This window comes from Mastomys coucha, unplaced genomic scaffold (assembly GCF_008632895.1).
Source record: "Mastomys coucha isolate ucsf_1 unplaced genomic scaffold, UCSF_Mcou_1 pScaffold16, whole genome shotgun sequence".
Lineage (NCBI taxonomy): Eukaryota > Metazoa > Chordata > Mammalia > Rodentia > Muridae > Mastomys > Mastomys coucha.
In genome coordinates, this window is record NW_022196898.1 from 46,026,066 (window position 1) to 46,044,254 (window position 18,189).

An 18,189-nucleotide genomic window follows, 5' to 3' on the forward strand; every position below is an offset into this window, starting at 1 on the left:
TCGAACTCAGAAATCTGCCTGCCTCTGCCTCCCAAGTGCTGGGATTAAAAGTGTGCGCCACCACCGCCGGGCCTTATTTGCTACTCTTAAATATTCAATTAATTGTTGTTGATCACAATGATCCCATTGTGTCATAAGGCACTGAAAGTCACTTCTCTGGGCTGTGGATGTGGTTCAGTGTGATTACCTCAAATATCCTGAGTTTGTGTCCTACGTTCATCCCTAGCACAATGGGAAACCAAACCAAACCAACCCTTTTTCTCCCATGCAGTAGTATGCCTACGCACATCCTCTCTCCATCTTTTTCCTTACCCCTTTTCTAGGCTCTTCTATCACTACTCTGGTGTCTACTGCTTTGAGATCTTAGCTACCACCTGTGAGTAAGAACATTCAGTCTTAGTCTTTCTGCACACACTAATATATGTCTTATCTGTGTTGCTACAATGACAGAATTTAATCTTCATGGCTAAATAGTGTTCCATCCTGCACATATGTCACAGTTTGTCTATGCTCTTGTCTGCCAGTGAGCACAAAGGATTCTCTACCATGGTTAGTGTAAATAATGCTGCAATAAGTGTGCAAGATGTCTGATCAGTTTAGTTCCTTTGAGCATGTACCCAGTATTGGGATTCATGAATCGTATGGTAGTTGTGTTCTGGATTTTGCTGTTACTGCTGTATTGTTTCTGTGTGGCTGTATCAATTCTCATCCCCGTCGTCTCTATATGAAAGGTTCTCCTTTTTTTAAAAAAAAATCATATGTGGATGTGAGCACATGTGTGTAGGTTCATTCATGTGCCATGGTGCACATGTGGAGGTCAGAGGACAGCTTGCAGGAGTCTTTCCTTCTTCCATGTGTATTACTGAGATTCGGTATGGGTCATCAGGGTTGGCATCAAGATCACAGGTCACCAGGGTAAAGATGCCTTTCCCCACTGAGCCCTCTGTCTCTTCAGCCTCAAACCTTCCTTCCTATGCAGCCTCCCTGCATCTGGTATTGATATACTTATAACCCCCCCCCCCAACTGTGATGTAGCCACACCTCGTACCTTTGTTCTGCATCTCCTCACCAATGTGTGACTTTTAGTGTTCTCAGTTTGTACATCTTCTCTTGAAAAAAGAAAAGTTGATTCAGGTGTTGGCCTGTTTTAAAACAGAAATTTTTGAACTTTTGTTGTCAAGTTGTTTCAACCCCTGATGTAAACTGAGAGTTGCGCCCTTCAAGTGAACACACTGGGACTATTTTCTCCCACTGGAGGTTGTCTCTTGATTCGTGTATCATTCCCGTTGCTGTTCAGAAGCATTTTCAGTGTTAAATAATCATTGCTTTGGGGTTTCCTATAAAAAGCATTTGAAGGACTAGTGAGATGGGTCAGTGGGTAAAGGTGCTTGCTGCTAAGTCTGATGGCCTGAGTTCAATTCCCAGCACTCATACTGTGGAAGGAGAGGTCAGACACCCACAGTTATCCTTGATGAGCATGCTGTTGTGCTCCCACCATATTCATATAAGTAAATATGTAAACAAATAAATAAATGGAAGTAAATATAAAAGAAGGGAAGCTGACGTGGAGGGCCATGAACTCCAGGTTGACCTAAGTTCCACAGTGAATTCTAGTCCAGGCTACATAGTGAAATCACGTCTCAATCAAATCAAATCAAATCTCAAATCAAATCAAATCAAGATGAATCTCTACCAAGATTAACATGTGCCCTGCATGTTAATCTTCTAGTAGACTCATGATCATATAAGTCCTGCATTTGGGATTCACCATTATGCCTTAATTTTCATAGAGTGAAAGACAGAGTCCAGTTTCTACTTTAGGTAGATACCTAGTTTCTCAGCACCACACTTTGCCAAAGTTCATTTCTTCAATGTATATTCTTCATACTTTTGCAGTTTAGAAGTAAATCAGCTTCATAAGGATTCATAAGTATATTGACTGGCTATGGTAGTGTGAGCTTATTTCTGAGTTCTGTATTCTGCTGTGCTGCTCTATGTATCTGTTTTTTTACTTCAGAGCTGTGTTGTTTGAGTTATTATAACTTTGTAGTGTGTTTTTGCTTTCTTTGAGGAGGCTTCTGCTTTGTAGAATAGGCTGACCTGGAACTTGCTAGGTAGCAGAGGCTGGTTTCCTCCACACAGCCCTCCTGTCTCAGTCTCCCAGGTACCTGGGTTGTGGGTATGCACCTCTGTGCCAGGTTTGTACCCTCTGCAATCACTATCTTAACACAGCTGGCATCTTGGTTCATTTTTATAAAATTTGCATTGGCTGTTCAGCATCACAAATTCCAAGGCTGCTTTTTTTCCTTTTTTTTTTGTGAAGAATGTCATTGATAGAATGATACGTATTCTGCAGAATTTGTAGTAGGTCATATTGGGCACTAGGGACATTCTGTTTTTGCTTTTCTCAAAAGTTGTGAGTGTGTGAGTTTAAGTGCTCACATGTGTATGTGTGTGTATGCACGTGTGAGCACATGTGAGTGTGTGCAAATACCAGGTGTCATCCTCCATCTCCCTCCACACTATATGTTGAGACAGAAGCTTTCACTGAACATGGAGCTTTCTTTTTCTTTTTCTTTTTTTTTTTAAAATCTTGATGGTTTTTACTCAGCACTCTTTTTTTTTACAATAAACAAATCTTTTTTATTTATTTTATTTTATTTTTTTAACTTTTATTGCATTATGCTGAGAAAAGTTACATGATTTCAATTTATCTGAATTTGTTAACATTTAAAAACATATTTTAAGTAAATAGAATTAAATCACATTCTTCTTTCCTTTTTGTACCCCAGCTCCTCCCAGAGACACCCTCTTCAATACCTACAATATTTTTTATCATATTCCTTAAAACTTATAAAAATTATAACAATAAAATGAGTATTATAAAAGTTGTTTGATATAAAACAACAATCAATTTAACAGTCTTATGTAGATGTTTGTCTACAGCAATACTGAAAATATATACATTTTTCTCAATATAAATTTAAAATAACCCCAAACATATTAACTGTGTATTTCAAAATAATACATCACTACTAGCATTTTCTTAAATAAACATAAATATATAAAGTCTTTTTATTTGTTTGTTTGTTTGTTTTGTTTTTAGTAGAGTTTAAAATCTATAAAGGCAAGCCTATCAGAATTACGGCAGACTTCTCACCAGAGACTATGAAAGCTAGAAGATCCTGGGCAGATATCATACAAACCCTTACAAGAACACAAATGCCAGTCCAGGCTACTATACCCAGCAAAACTCTCAATTACCATAGATGGAGAAAAGAAGATATTCCATGACAAAACAAAATTTACACAGTATCTTTCCACAAATCCACACAAATATAATTCTACCTCTTACAACAAAAACAACAGGAAGTGATAATTACCTTTTCTTAATATCTTAATATGAAAATTAATATTACCAACATATCCTAAGTGATTGAAATCCAAAAATATGAGGAATTAGAAATTTGTTGATTGTCATCCAACAGTCTCTCTAATTTGCTAATTGGAGAAAAAGGTCCAATATTGTACAATCTATATATGCTTTCAGCTTGTTTGTGGCAGTGTCTTGCTGTGTACAACATAAGGGTCTTGAAATCTTGCTTCTCCTATCTCAGCCTCTCTATTAGTAGTATTGTTTATTTCATGTTTTTACACTATATTATGGTTTTCAGAACAGCTTATATATTTCAAAAGTATTTATATACCCAAGGGAGACATAGACAATTAACTTGGGAGGTGGCTTGTAGGAAAGAACAACAAAGAGTGAGACTGAATGCTTTGTTTGACATTTGTAGCTCTTGTATCAAGTTTGAAGAAGAGGACTTTAGAAGTTCCTCTTTCTCTGAGATGAATGCTTTTCCAAATTATCACAGCCAATGAACCAGATTCTTACCCACACCTAATGTCTGTGCCATCCTCCAAGCAGAACCATTGTTCATTGAAACAGTTGGTGAATGACTTTATGGATAGACTATCTTAATACACACACCATTTCTTAACTGAATGTAACCTGTGGCTTGAGAATGATGTCACTCACTCAAGTCAAATAGTTATAACCAGAAAGTCTGTATCCAAAAATCATGCCTACAATTCATTCCTTGGCGCAGCAGAACTGTCTGTCAACTCTCAGCTTAGCTACGATGGAGGTAAAAGCCTTATTACAATGAAATCCAATGTCTAAAAATTGTTTTCATTTTGGGCTTGTACCACAGTAAGAACATGGAGCTTTCTGATTGTCTAGACTAGTGGATGATGAGCCCCAGTGCTGCTCCTTACCCAACATACCAGGATTTTTCTTGATTAATTAAGCTAAAAGCTTATCAATTTGCTTTTTCATTTCAAATATTACTTCTGTTTCATTGTTCCTTTTATTGTTTTATTCTCTAGTCTGTTTATTTCTACTCTGCTGTTTGTTCTTTCTTTCCCTTCAGAACCTTTGACTTGGTTCTTTTCTAGGTCCTTGAGTTGCATCATTAAGTTGTTTACTCATAATCTGTTGGATGTAGGCACATTGCCGTAAGCTCCCTTCGAGGTGTCGTTTTTGCTTTATCTCATAGGTTTTGTAAGTAAGCATTTCATTGACATTAGCCACAATCACTGTTAGGTGGAATATGCTGTCAACCTCTGTTCAATTTGCTTGGTCTATAGTGCAGATGAACCGCATTATTTGTTAACTTTCTGTCTCAGTGAGCTGTCTATTGATGAAAGTGATGGTGGTGAAGTCCCCAGCTATTACTGTATTAGAATCTGTTTTTTTTCCCAGCATATCTGTAATCTTTCTTTACATAGTTCATGCTCCTACCTTGAGTGTATATATATTTATAATTATTTACTTTTGTTGAATGGATCCATCTAGCATTAGACAACAACTTTCTGCATCTCTTTCTACAGACTTTATTTACAGCGGTATAACTACTCCTGCTTGCTTTGGGTTCTATTTCTGTATCTTTTTCCATCCCATCACTGTTGGTTTATGCATGTCTTCAATGGCATAATGAGTTTAATGTAGAGAGTGTATCACCAGGCTTTAGTGCATCCAGCCAGTCTGTAGCTTTTAATTGAGAGATTGAATATGTATGTCTTTCTATTACATGTTTGGCCAGTCATTTATATGACCTGTGTTCCTTAGTAGGCAAGCTATGCAGGTATGACTGCTTATTATCTGCTTTTCATGTGTTTCCTGAAAAGCAGAAATTGGGTCTTCTTCAGAACAAATTGTTCAACATATGATTTCTAGGTGTATAAGAAGGTAAGCAGAGACATCTATATATTTCACAGAAGTGGATTGGCAAAGATGATAGAAGCAGTTACTTGGTTGCTTTATGGACCCTAAGATAGGCAATGTTCCAAAATAGCCCTATGAAGCTGGAGTGGGATGGGCTAGGCTCCTCTGTAGGGCAATTTGGTGGTGTAGTAAATAGGTAGTTACCCAAACCTGACTTGGGAGCTGTGAAGGTTGTAGACACTCCTTCAGTAAGCAGCATGTTACACCATGAGGACTACTGGTTACTTTTTCCCTGCTGAGCAAACCCCTCTTAGCTCAGCTGGTCTTGAAAAATAGGAGGACTGGAGGATAGATGCTAGTCCCTTCTTTCTAAGGTCATCACGTGTTTCCATGTTCTTCAATATTGTTTTCCACATCCCACTTTACTCTAGTACTCTGTGCAAACATGCTGGTGAATTAGCTGTTGTTTTCCTCATTACAGAGGAAAGAAAACCAGACACTGCTCATCAGCCATCTTCCTGATTTTCCCTTCTCAGTAGGAATAGTAATTTATTTAGTTTATGATAAACTATTCCTATTGTAACTTCTAGGATCATCAATAAAAATGCAGAGAAGGAATAAGAGCAAGGGTATATATATATTTAAACTAGTAAATGTTTATTTATTTGAAAAGAATCCAGGAAAGAGGAAATAATAGATGAGAGAGCATATAAACAAGTAAAAAATAGATGATAGACTTCATCACAACTATATCAGTAATTACGATAAATATAAACAGACTAAATACTCTAATTAAAACACCACTATTGTCAGGATTTTTAAAGTTTTTCAAAGACTCTACTATGAAATTTATAAATGATAAATGTTGCCAGATGTGATAAACTACACCTGCTTTCTCATTGTTCTATTGCTGCGAAGAGACACCATGACAAACTCTTATAAGACAAAGCATTTAATTTGGGCTGGATTACAGTTTTGGAGTTTTAGTCCATCATCATGATGGAGATCATGGCAACACATAGGCAGACATAGTGCTGGAGAAGTAGTTGAGAGTTTTACGTCTGGATCAGCAGGTATCAGGAAAAGAAAGACACCGGACTGGCTTAGGCTTTTGAAATCCCAAAGTCCACCCCCAGTGACATACTTCCTTCAACGAGATTACATCTATTTCAACAAGGCCACACCTCCTAATCCTTCTCAAGCAGTGCCACTTCCTAACAAACAAGCATTCAAATATATGAGTCTATAGGGGCCAGTCTTTTTTTTTTTTCTTTAAGAACTAACACTCTTTATTTTATTTTATTTTTAAGATTTATTGTATTTATTTTATGTGTATGATTACACTGTAGCCGTACAGATGGCCGTGAGCTATCATGTGTGTGGCTGCTAGGAATTGAACTCAGGACCTCTGCTGGCCCCACTTGCTATGGCCCACTTGCTCCACCCTGCTCACCAGCTGGCATCTGCCATAATTCACTGTAGCTGTTTGCTGAGCCATCTCACCAGCCCCATGGGGACCATTCTTATTCAAGCCACCAGCCCTGCAATCTCAATACTCAGGAGGGAAGTCAGGAGAATTCAGAATTCAAAGCTACCCAGGGTAAAATAAAGAGACTCTGACTCACAAAACCAAAAATCCCAAACAACAATAAAAGACACACGGGTAAACAAAATAAGACAAAACAAAAAACTATTAGAAGTTAAAATAATAAGAAAAAAAGGTATAAAGACGTTTGTTCCTTTTGCTATGACAAGATACAGTAACAGAAGCAATTTAAGACAAGAAATATTTATTTTAGTTCACAGTTCTAGAGTTCAGTTTACCATGGTGGGGAAGTCATAGTGACAGGAGCTTGAGGCAGTCAGGAGTCAGAGGACAATGAGTAGCCATGCTCAGCTAGCTTCTTACTTTTTATACAACACAGGACCAAGCCCAAGGAAAAGTACTCCACTCCTCCAGGATGGTCCTCCCTATCTCAATTAAACCTATCAAGATAATCCCTCCTAGTCATGCACACCCAGAATCTGACCTAATCTCAAGGATCCTTCACAGATGTGCCCAAAGGTTTGTCTCCCAGGTGATTTCAGGTCCTAGCAAACTGACAATCAACACTCATATTGCAATTGAAAGTCTGGGCAGACTACCATACAAAGAGTGTACCACACAATACGTGTATAGCTATGTTATTAGGAAAAGTACACTCTATGATGTGTAAAAGGATAAAAAGGTAAGTTCAACAGCTATAACTACTAAATTTTTCCTCACTTGATAACATACCTTCAAAACATACTAAAACATAAACAATAATTGCCACATTATTGGTTGTTTTTGTTGTCATCGTTGTTGTTCTGAGGTAACTGTCAAAGACCTTAGTAGATTTACAACTGTTATTTTAACCACAGGTTTTCTACAATCCCTCCTGCTCCCCTAGCCAAGACAGATACATGGCCAAAAGATGTGGGAATCCTTGCCCTGGAGGTCTACTTTCCAGCCCAATATGTGGACCAAACTGACCTGGAGAAGTTCAACAATGTGGAAGCAGGGAAGTATACAGTGGGCTTGGGCCAGACCCGTATGGGCTTTTGTTCGGTCCAGGAAGACATCAACTCCCTGTGCCTGACAGTGGTTCAGAGGCTGATGGAACGCACAAAGCTGCCATGGGATGCTGTGGGTCGCCTGGAAGTGGGCACCGAGACCATCATTGACAAGTCCAAGGCTGTCAAAACAGTGCTCATGGAACTCTTCCAGGATTCAGGCAACACTGACATTGAGGGCATAGATACCACCAATGCCTGCTATGGTGGCACTGCCTCCCTCTTCAATGCTGCTAACTGGATGGAGTCCAGCTACTGGGATGGTATGTTACAGAAGTATGGTTCTTAGAGTAAAGGCTGAAGACTGTGCTTTGCTTCTCAGCTCTTTAAACTGGGGAGGGAAAGGCAATTTATCCATGCAGTTGCTACTATATCCCAACAAAAGCAGTGACAGTAGCCATGAAGATAGGTACAGCTTTATGCAGTTAGTTACTCAGGTAGCATGTTCATTTAGTCATTCATTTATTCTGCACAGTATCCTGTGGTGTGAGTTCTGTGCCTGACTGTAGATGAGAAGGTGCAATAGTCAGTGTCTTGCTGCTTTAGTTACTTATCTTGCAGCTGTGACAAAACCCCTGGCAAGAGCAACTTAAGGAAGGAAGGGTTCATGCTGGCTCACAGTTTGAGTGAGCACAGTTCATCATGGTGGAATCCATTCCATTGTGCAGGAATTAGAGAGAGCTGATCACGGGACATCCCCAGTCAGGAAGTAATCTAGAACCTAGCCTATGGGATGATGTCACACACTTTTAGAGTGCTTCTTCTACTTTAGTTAGCCTAAATAAGAAACTCTCCCATGACATGCCCAGAGGTTTGTTTCTATGGTGATAATACATCACATCAAGGTGACAATTAAGAGTAAATACCACACTGACATGAGTGTAGAGGTAAAACACCAAACCAAACCCAACAGGTCTTTCTGTGCTTAGTTTTCTTAATTACCTCCTGGATCTCTAAGACAGAGATGTGTGTACACAAGTCTCTGTGGTAAGGAGTGGACACTGGTCAGAATGGGCTGAGAGAAGCACAGGGTGGACCGTGAACTTCTACGGTCCTGCTGCTGAAATGTTGACTTTTGTTTAACATATTAACATTGCTTTGTATCTTCCTTACATCCTTCCCCAGGGCTGCATTGGTGGGATAAGTCCTGTTCAGAGAACAAGGCAAAGTCCAAGAGAAAAATTGTGAGAGTGAGATACCTAATCTCACTCAGTAATGCAACTGTCTTAGCCAGTGTTAATAGAACACTGTGAAGAGATACCGTGATCATGGCAGCTCTTACAAAGGAAAGCATTCCACTAGGGATGGCTTACAGTTTCAGAGGTTTAGTCCAGTATCATCATAGCAGGAAGCATGGAGACAGGCAGGCAGTTACGGTGCTGGAGAAGGGGCTAAGGGTTGGACATCCAGATCTGTAGGCAATGGGAAAAGAGAGACACTGGGCCTGCCTTGAGCTTTTGAAATCTCAAACCCCATGCCCAGTGACACACTTCCTCCAACAAGGCCACACCTCCTAATCCTTTCAAATAGTGCCTCTCCCCAGTGACTAAGCATTCAAATGAACCTGTGGGGGATATTCTCTTTAAACTGCCACATTAATCTCCTGGAGCCTCTGAATTTTTGTTTACCTCTGGACCTTGGCCAACTCTCTATTTACTGAGCTTGAATCTAGGCCAAAAAGCCTTAAAAACCACAGTGGATACCAATCACAAAATTAAATATAAGGTTCTAGTGTTGGCCATGGGTGTTAGGGAGTGTATAGTCTACCATTCTTTGCTTTAAGTAAGGAGACCAGGGCTGCAGAGATGGCTCAATGGTTAAAGTTCTTGCAGAGCAAGCCCAAGGACTGGAGCTTGGATCCCAGGTTCCACGTTAAAGCTGGGGGGGGTACGGAGACCCACCTGTAATCCCAGTGCTGCGGGAGTGGCGACCTGGGATCCTTGGGGAAAGCTGATTAGCTAACCTAACCAAGATGGCAAGCTTTGGGGTCAGTGAGAGACCTTGCCTTACAGTGTAAGGTAGACAGTAATCTAGGAGGATCCCGGCATCAATTGCAAGCCTCCACACGCAAGCAGCATGTGTACATCAGTACGCATACATGCACCTCCACACATTCGAACATGGATACACACATCAATGTATATACATGTGCACACACATGCACGCATGCACACACACTGGCATAAAAATGAAAGAAAAGAGACTAAACAATATAAAAAAAAATGAAGGGGCTGGCAGGCCAGCTCATTAGGTAAAGGTGCTCGCTGCCAAGCCTGAGTTGGGGGTGGATGGAGAGAACTGGCTCGAACAAGCTGTCCTCTTCTTTTTACAAGACATTTGTAAATGAAGAGAAATAGAATTTTGAAAAACTTTATGTTAAAAAAGCTGGAAATTAAAAAGACATACAATGGGGCTGGCGAGATGGCTCAGCGGGAAAGAGCACTGACTGCTTTTCCGAAAGTCCTGAGTTCAGATCCCAGCAACCACATGGTGGCTCACAACCACCTATAATGAGATCGGACGCCCTCTTCTGGTGCGTCTGAAGACAGCTACAGTGAATTACTCAGGAGCGAGTGGGGCTGGAGCGAGCAGGCCAGCAGAGGTCCTGAGATCAACAGCAGCCACACACATGATGGCTCACGGCCATCTGTACAGCTACAGTGTACTCATACACATAAAATATATAAAAATAAAAATCTTCTTTTTTTAAAAAAAGGGCATACAATGAAATTAAGCAGACCCAAAGGCTATTCAACTCAGTTAACTTCTCTTCTGTTAGAATCACCATTCGGGAGGATGCTGTGGATCTTATACTCTCACTGTTGAATGTACTTTGATGCAGTTATCTAGCACCCAAACCAGAAACTCCATGACAGACTTAGAACTTAAAAAAAAAAAAGAGCTTTATATCTCAGGGCCATTACTTGCAGCCAGTCCTTCCTCATCCCTTAACACTTCGCTTTTCTTGCTCTCTTTTCTGTGTGTTATTTCCCACATGCACTTGGTGTGAACATGTGTAAATATTATTGACTAAATTCTTTCTGAAATTATATGACCTTGCTTAGTATTATACAGTTTACGTCCACCTGTTTTTCTGCAAATATGATTCTGTTTTTCTTCAGAGCTGAATGGTGTTCTGTTTTATATAGTCTTATTATCTGTTTTATATCTATTATTATATAGTCATATATCTTATATAGTTTTATTATCTTCTCAGCTGTTGAAGGCAATTAGGATGATTCCAATTCTTTACTATACTGAATAAAGCAGCACTAAACACAGGGTGCATATATCTCAGTGGTGGAGTATGGGGACTTCTGGGTGTGTGCCCAGGATGAAATAGCTGGGTCATATGGTAGTTCTGTTTTCAATTCTTCAGAAATCTCCAAACTTATTTCTATAATGTCTGTATTAATTTGAATTAATTAATTCACCAACACTGAATGAGGGTTCTTCTTTCTCCACATCCTCTACAGCATTTTTGTTTTGTTTTGTTTTGTTTTTTTGATATAGGGTTTCTTTGTATAGCCCTGGCTGTCCTGGAACTCACTCTGTAGACCAGGCTGGCCTCAAACTCAGAAATCCACCTGCCTCTGCCTCCCAAGTGCTGGGATTAAAGGCATGCGACACCATTGCCCAGCACTTTCCAGCATTTTTAAATAAACTTATTGATGATAGCCATTATGACTGGGTGGCCTCAAAGTCATTTTAACTCACATTTAACTGATGGCTAAGAATATAGAATGCTTTTAAAATAATTATTGGCCACCTGTGTTTCTTTTTTTATCATGTTGAAAAGTCTATTCAGCTCATTTGTTGATTGAAGGTTTTGTTCCCTTGGTGTTTAATTTCTGCAATGCTTGGAAATTTCTGGACAGTGGTCTACTGTCTGCAGTGTAGCTTGTAAAGATTTTCTCCCAGGCTGTTTGAATATTTTCAGCCAATTTTTTAAAAAAATTTACACGGCTGTTTTAAAAATGAGACTCTTATAAATGAAGGAAAATAGCTTTCTGACAGTTGTAAGTATTGTAAACACTTCTCAGTTTGTCTTTTGATTTATCTAAAGCAATTTTCCTAAATGACATCTAAGTGCTGAAGTGTTCACATTGAGAGTGGAAAATAGATATCTAATACAAAAGTATCATTTATTCTTCAATCACACACATATGCAATGTTGTTAGGAAAACCCTAATACTTTTTTTCTTGAGGTTGTTATAATTACAGAAAGGACACCCTTGGACACCAATGACTGCGATTTGGAATCCTGGCTCTCAAAGCTTTATCTTACATTTATTAGCTGTGTAATTGGGGACAAATATTTTAGTTTGGGGGCCTCAGTTCCATCCTTCTGTGAAGAGGGGATCCCTGAGAATGAGCTCAGTGGGAGAGTGCTTGCCTAGCATGCTCAAGGACTTTGTTCAATCCACAACACTGCCAGGACACAAGGGAGAGGGCCTTTGTCCATATCTGTGTTAGGGTCCTGTGGTTAGGATTCGGTCAGAACAGGGTTTGAATTTCAAAGTCCATATCCACTAGGTCAGTGGTTCTCAACCTTCCTAATGCTGCAACACTTTAATATAGTTCCCCATGTTGTGGTGACCCGCAAACATAACATTATTTTTGTTGCTACTTCACAAGTGTAATTTTGCTACTGTTATGAATGTAATGTAAATATGTGATATATAGGATATCTGATTTTCAATCCTTGGTTGCTTGATCCCCAGAGGGGTTGCAGCCCACGGTTGAGAACCACTGCAGTAGGTGAATGCTCTAGGTAAGTTCCTCTGGAAGCAGCGTCCTCAGCCATGAATGTTGGTGCGGTACCTACCTCTCTGGCGTGTTTAAGGACTGAGGATAATGGGTATTTAGTTTGTATTTAAATGTTAACTTCTGGGCCATGGTTGCACAAGCCTTTAATCTCAGCACTTGGGAGGCAGAGGCAGACAGATTTCTGAGTTCGAGGCCAGCCTGGTCTTTAGAGTGAGTTCCAGGACAGCCAAGGCTATACAGAGAAACCCTGTCTCGAAAAAAACAAAACAAAACAAAACAAAACACCAAAAAAACAAAAACAAACAAACAAACAAAAAACAACAACAACAAAACAAAACAACAAAAAAAACCCAAAACAAAACAAAAAAGATTTTAAATGTTAACTTCTTTCCCGATGTATTGTCCTTCTATTGTATAGAAGATATTTGAAGATGTGGGTGCTGTAAGTTGGTTGGGAAAAACCTAAATTATTTCCACAAGTACCAGTTAATAAAGTTTTAAGTGAATTTAGAAATGGCATTCAGGCCAGGCATCACCTGCTATCGTGTCACTTGCTGATGAAGGAGGTTCTTGAGTCAGAAGCCAACTTGGCCTACGTAATGAGACCCTGTCTCAAAAACACTAAAAACAGGCTTGGAGAATGCTTCAGCAGTTAAGAACACTTGTTCTTGCAGAGGACCTGGGTTCAGTTCCCAGTAGCCACATGGTGGCTCTCAACTACCTGTACTCCAGTTCCAGAGGACTGAATCCCTTCTTATGATCTTTGCGGGGACCAGACACATACACGGTGCAGATACGCGCATGCAGTCAAAACACTTATACACACAGACTAAAATAAATAAATCTAAAAAGTAAAATTTAAACCCTAAAAATAGAAGCAAAGAAAATTTTGAAAAAATAAGTAATCCTGGGGATCAGCAATATGGCTTAGTGGGTAAAGGTGCTTGCCACCAAGCCTGATGATCTCAGGTCCATCACCAGAACCCATGTGGTAGAGTCCTGACTCCTGCAAATTGTTCTCTGACTTCCACATGTGTTGCACTGTCTTGTGTGCCTGCAAACATACATGCACTGAAAAAAATGTATTAAAAAAATATAATTTATACATATGATCCTGAGTAAGTAAACATTCTATAACTAGACTTTGGGAACCCGAGCATTGAGTTTATATTTCAACTACAAATGGACTGTGGGTTTCACTAGAGTTTATGTGTAATTATTTTATTTTTGGTCTGGTTCCATCCAATTCCAGCATATAAGACTGTGCTTGGCACACAACAGGCCCTCACTCCACTCTGGATTTGGCAGTGATGTCATGACTAATTAATTGTCTCCGTCTGTCTTGGCAGGTCGCTATGCCCTGGTGGTCTGTGGTGATATTGCAGTCTACCCAAGTGGTAATGCCCGCCCCACGGGGGGTGCTGGGGCTGTGGCGATGCTGATCGGGCCCAAGGCCCCTCTAGTCCTGGAACAAGGTTCGTAAGAAACATTTCCAAGAGGCTGTGTGCTGTGCGGTCATGCCATAGATTCTGCTCCCAAACTGTCATCCACACTACTCAGGACTGAGGATGGTGGTGCTCGCCTCTGAAAGTCTGGCCTGGGGAGTAGCTGCCTAGGAGGAAGAGAGAAGCCAGAATTGGCGGTTTCATTGTGCACTGGGATAGTGGTGCATGGAGTGGGTGTGGCAAATGCAGGCGAGAAACCTTAGGGAGTCTCAGTGGAGCTAACTGTGAAAGAAGAAATCTGGACATAAAGTAGGGCTTGGAGAATTCTGCCTTCTAGTCTAGATTGTGACAAGCCCACAGAGATGTGGAGAGAGAACTATAAATCTCACTTCTGTAAAACCAATCATCTGGGGCCAGGTAGGTGGTGGTGGGTGGTCCTTGGGAGGCAGAGGCAGGTGGATCTCTGTGAGTTTGAGGCCAGACTGGTCTATAGGGTGAGTTTCAAGACAGCCAGGGCTGTTACACAGAGACAGCGTTTCTCTGTGTAACAAAAACAAAAAAACGAAACAACAACGATAATAGTAATAATATTAATACTACTAATAAAAGAAGTGACTAATATTCTTTGACTCTGTTTGCCAATGGGAGGGCACTGAAAAGGCTCTGATTTGGGCATAGGAGATAGAGCAGAGCCTGGAATCTCCCCTCCGTTCTGCTCAAGGCAACCAGAGTAAGACTGTCCCTGGAACCTTCTGTATGCCTTTTCAGGGCTGAGGGGAACCCACATGGAGAACGCATACGACTTCTACAAACCAAACCTGGCCTCAGAGTACCCACTGGTGGATGGGAAGCTGTCTATTCAGTGCTACCTGCGGGCCTTGGATCGATGCTACGCAGCCTACCGCAAGAAGATCCAGAATCAGTGGAAGCAAGGTCTGCGGCTGGGAGGGCAGAAAGTGGGGCTCTGTTCCCACAGCCAGGAGTCTTCCTTTCCCCGCAGAGAATAGTTAGTAATGCCTGAGGAATGATGGAGAGAATGTGTAATGGGGTGAATGAGGGACCCTTGAGTGTGTGCTGGAGGTAGGAACCATCTCTCTGGGAAGCTGAGCCCCTCGGCGTCTTTAAATCTGGACGAGTGGGACCTCAGTGGCTCATTGTCTTTTCTTTTCTAGCTGGGAACAACCAGCCTTTCACCCTCGATGACGTGCAGTATATGATCTTCCACACACCCTTTTGCAAGATGGTCCAGAAATCCCTAGCTCGGCTGATGTTCAATGACTTCCTGTCATCCAGCAGTGACAAACAGAACACCATATACAAGGACCTAGAGGCCTTCAGGTGGGTCTTCTTTAAGAGGAGGGAGGCTTAGGTTTATGGAGGGCAGGCAGCAAAAGGCCTCCCTCACACCTCGGATGTAGACTGTCCTCCTAGGAGAAGCAGATGGCAACCCTCCAACACAGCAGAAAGAATGCTAAGCCATCCTTTCAACAGAGGGATGGGGTGGGATGGGACTACATGGGGCTCTCTGTGTACTAGGGGAGGAAAGAAAGGTAAAAAGAAAGACTGAATGGTAAGCAGAGTGTGTGGTATGATTTTGATGTGATACGTTTTGCTGGAGTCTTGCTCCGATGGGTTCAAGGGTCCCGGGGACATGGATGTAGCATCAGCATAAATGAAGGAAATGACCACCAGCTTGCAGTGGTCCAGCCCCAGACCTTGCTTTCACTGCAGATGGCCCGAATAGCTTAAGCCTCTCTGTATCGACTTCATTCCAAAGTCATAAAGCATAAAAGTTCAGTTTTAGTTCCTCAAACATGTTCCAAGAAGGCAGACAATAATTCCCTGAATGTTTTTCCATAAAGTTCTTTCTCATACACTTTATTTTCCTAGGCAGATATTTAACCTTATGGTCTAATAATTGAGCACATCTCTGTGACCACTGTGATTAGCATGCTGTACCTCAAACATCTAAGCTGGTAGCTCTCACACCAAGTTTTACAGGTTTTTATCTGAATCTATTTTGCCAGTATCCATGTTTCTGTCCTGTACAACTATAGCGAAGATGAGGAGATTTAATCTGTTAGCACAGAGCTGATTGACTCTTGGCCGGCCTCTTCTACTCTCTGAAGTGCTGGAACCTATAAAGTTGATTCTGAACTAATGTCTTCATGTTTATGTGTATTCCTTAACATCCCTAATCTATTCTTGCAAGGGCTGCTTTCTGAGTCAGAGTGAACTATGTGCTTTTAAGAGAATAATTATGTGCCTCCTGAAACTGTATAATTTCTATTTTGTTCTTCTTAAAACTATTCTTTCTGCATTTTTAATTGCTTCAAGTATCATCTCAATTCCACTGTATAGTTTCAATAACTCCACCTTAGGATCATAAAGAGATTTCTATTACGCCATTGCCGTATTTGTTACAGACAAAGTGAAAGACAAAGCTGCCAAGAGCGGTGGGCATAGTGTTGTACTAGAGGAAAGGGATCATCCCATGGCCAGTCCCAGCCACAGCTGCAGATTCTGTCACACGGATCCTTACCAGGCATACAGGAGCTTCTGCTTGGGGGCTTCCCACAAGGAGAGCCATTCGCAAAGCACTTAGACTCCATTCCCTGGAGCAGAGCCATGGTTTCCATCATGATTTTCAGTTTTCCAATGGACTGTGAAATGTGACTAGATGTCCCAAACAAACGTGTGTGTGAATGATTTCTCAGAATGATTGGACTGCCACTTTGAACTCTTCAAATGTCTAAGCATAGTAATTTTAAAAAATGCACCCTAGAATTTTCTCTCCAGAAGCCCTCTCCTGCCACATCCCCAGCCTTCTCTTGTCAGCTATCATGTGAACATCTTGCTCTGCCTCACAGGGGTCTAAAGCTGGAAGAAACTTACACCAACAAGGAGGTAGACAAGGCTCTTTTGAAGGCCTCCCTGGACATGTTCAACAAGAAAACCAAAGCCTCCCTTTACCTCTCCACAAACAACGGGAACATGTACACCTCATCTCTCTATGGGTGCCTGGCCTCACTTCTCTCCCAGTGAGTACTGCCCCTGGCCTGCCTGCTGTTCTCCATCCATGAGCTGACAGGCCAACCAAATTTGGCTCTTCTTCCAATCTATTCTTTTGGTTTGTTGAGAGGTAGACTTTTACAATAAAGGCAGAGAGAAAGGATGGATAGGAATATTGCAGCTTGTTTTAGAGGTGGTTGGGGACAGGCTTGCTGGCTGTGTTGAACTCCTCCAGTGTGAGTATGTATGTTGGGAAAAGTGCAAGATCTCCCCAGGAAGTGAGAAAATGGAACATGTGGGCATATGTTTATCATGCTCATTTAACATCTCTATATTTAATATAGCATGGGGGATTTTAGGGGTTAGTTTTAGATCCTATAATGGTGTTCAAACCTATTTACCATATATCTTGAAAAGTAACTCCCCAAACCTGTATGATCCTTACTTTCTTCAACTTTAAAGTATTTATATAACAATGCATAACCCATCTTTTACTAATTTGTGGGTTCTCTTTTCTTCTACCTGTCACCATCCTTTTTCTACTCTTTCAGTCCTCTAGCCCTAGATAGGTGAGGGAAAAGGATAGGAAGGAAAGTGGGTGATGTCATCGGTACACTGCTTCCTGCTGATTAGGAGCACTGAGTTCCTCAGGGCAAGTTTGATCTCTGCTGTCAGGATATCTAACTTCTTGTTTCTTTTTTGTGCATGACTACTTAACAAGCTACAACCAATAACAACCAGCAACCCACCCTGCTGCTTAGGGCCCTAGCATTTATGTACCCTCTGAAAAGTCCCCAGACTTGCAAATATCACACAATCACTGAAATTGTTTGCCACTGGCAAAATGACACCCCCCTGCTAGAGCACGAGGCAAATCATAGTCAGCTGCTGTGCACCATGTGAAGCAGCCCTATATTCCACACCTGGAATTAAAATGAAAACATATTCTTGTAATATTTCTGTAAAATACTTTTAAAGAAATCAAAATGCCAAAATTGTCAGGACAACAATACCTGCTTTTCTACAGTTTTTTTTTTTAAATTTAGTAATTTTATATAGTATAAAGTGTATTTAGAGCACTCTACCCTCCATCACCCACTGCAACTCCTCCTGGACCACCATTTACCTTCCTCCTCCTCC

At 40.9% G+C, this 18,189-nt stretch overlaps 1 protein-coding gene across 1 annotated transcript in view; it reads left to right on the forward strand.

Moving 5' to 3' along the window:
* Hmgcs2 (3-hydroxy-3-methylglutaryl-CoA synthase 2) overlaps positions 1-18,189 on the forward strand; it is a 29,347-nt gene that overhangs the window by 4,138 nt on the left and 7,020 nt on the right. Inside the window, exons 2-6 of the mRNA XM_031374959.1 lie at positions 7,631-8,085; positions 13,942-14,067; positions 14,806-14,970; positions 15,210-15,375; positions 16,908-17,078. Of these exons, the coding sequence (XP_031230819.1) occupies positions 7,631-8,085; positions 13,942-14,067; positions 14,806-14,970; positions 15,210-15,375; positions 16,908-17,078 (1,083 nt within the window). The remainder of the gene's footprint in view (positions 1-7,630; positions 8,086-13,941; positions 14,068-14,805; positions 14,971-15,209; positions 15,376-16,907; positions 17,079-18,189) is intronic.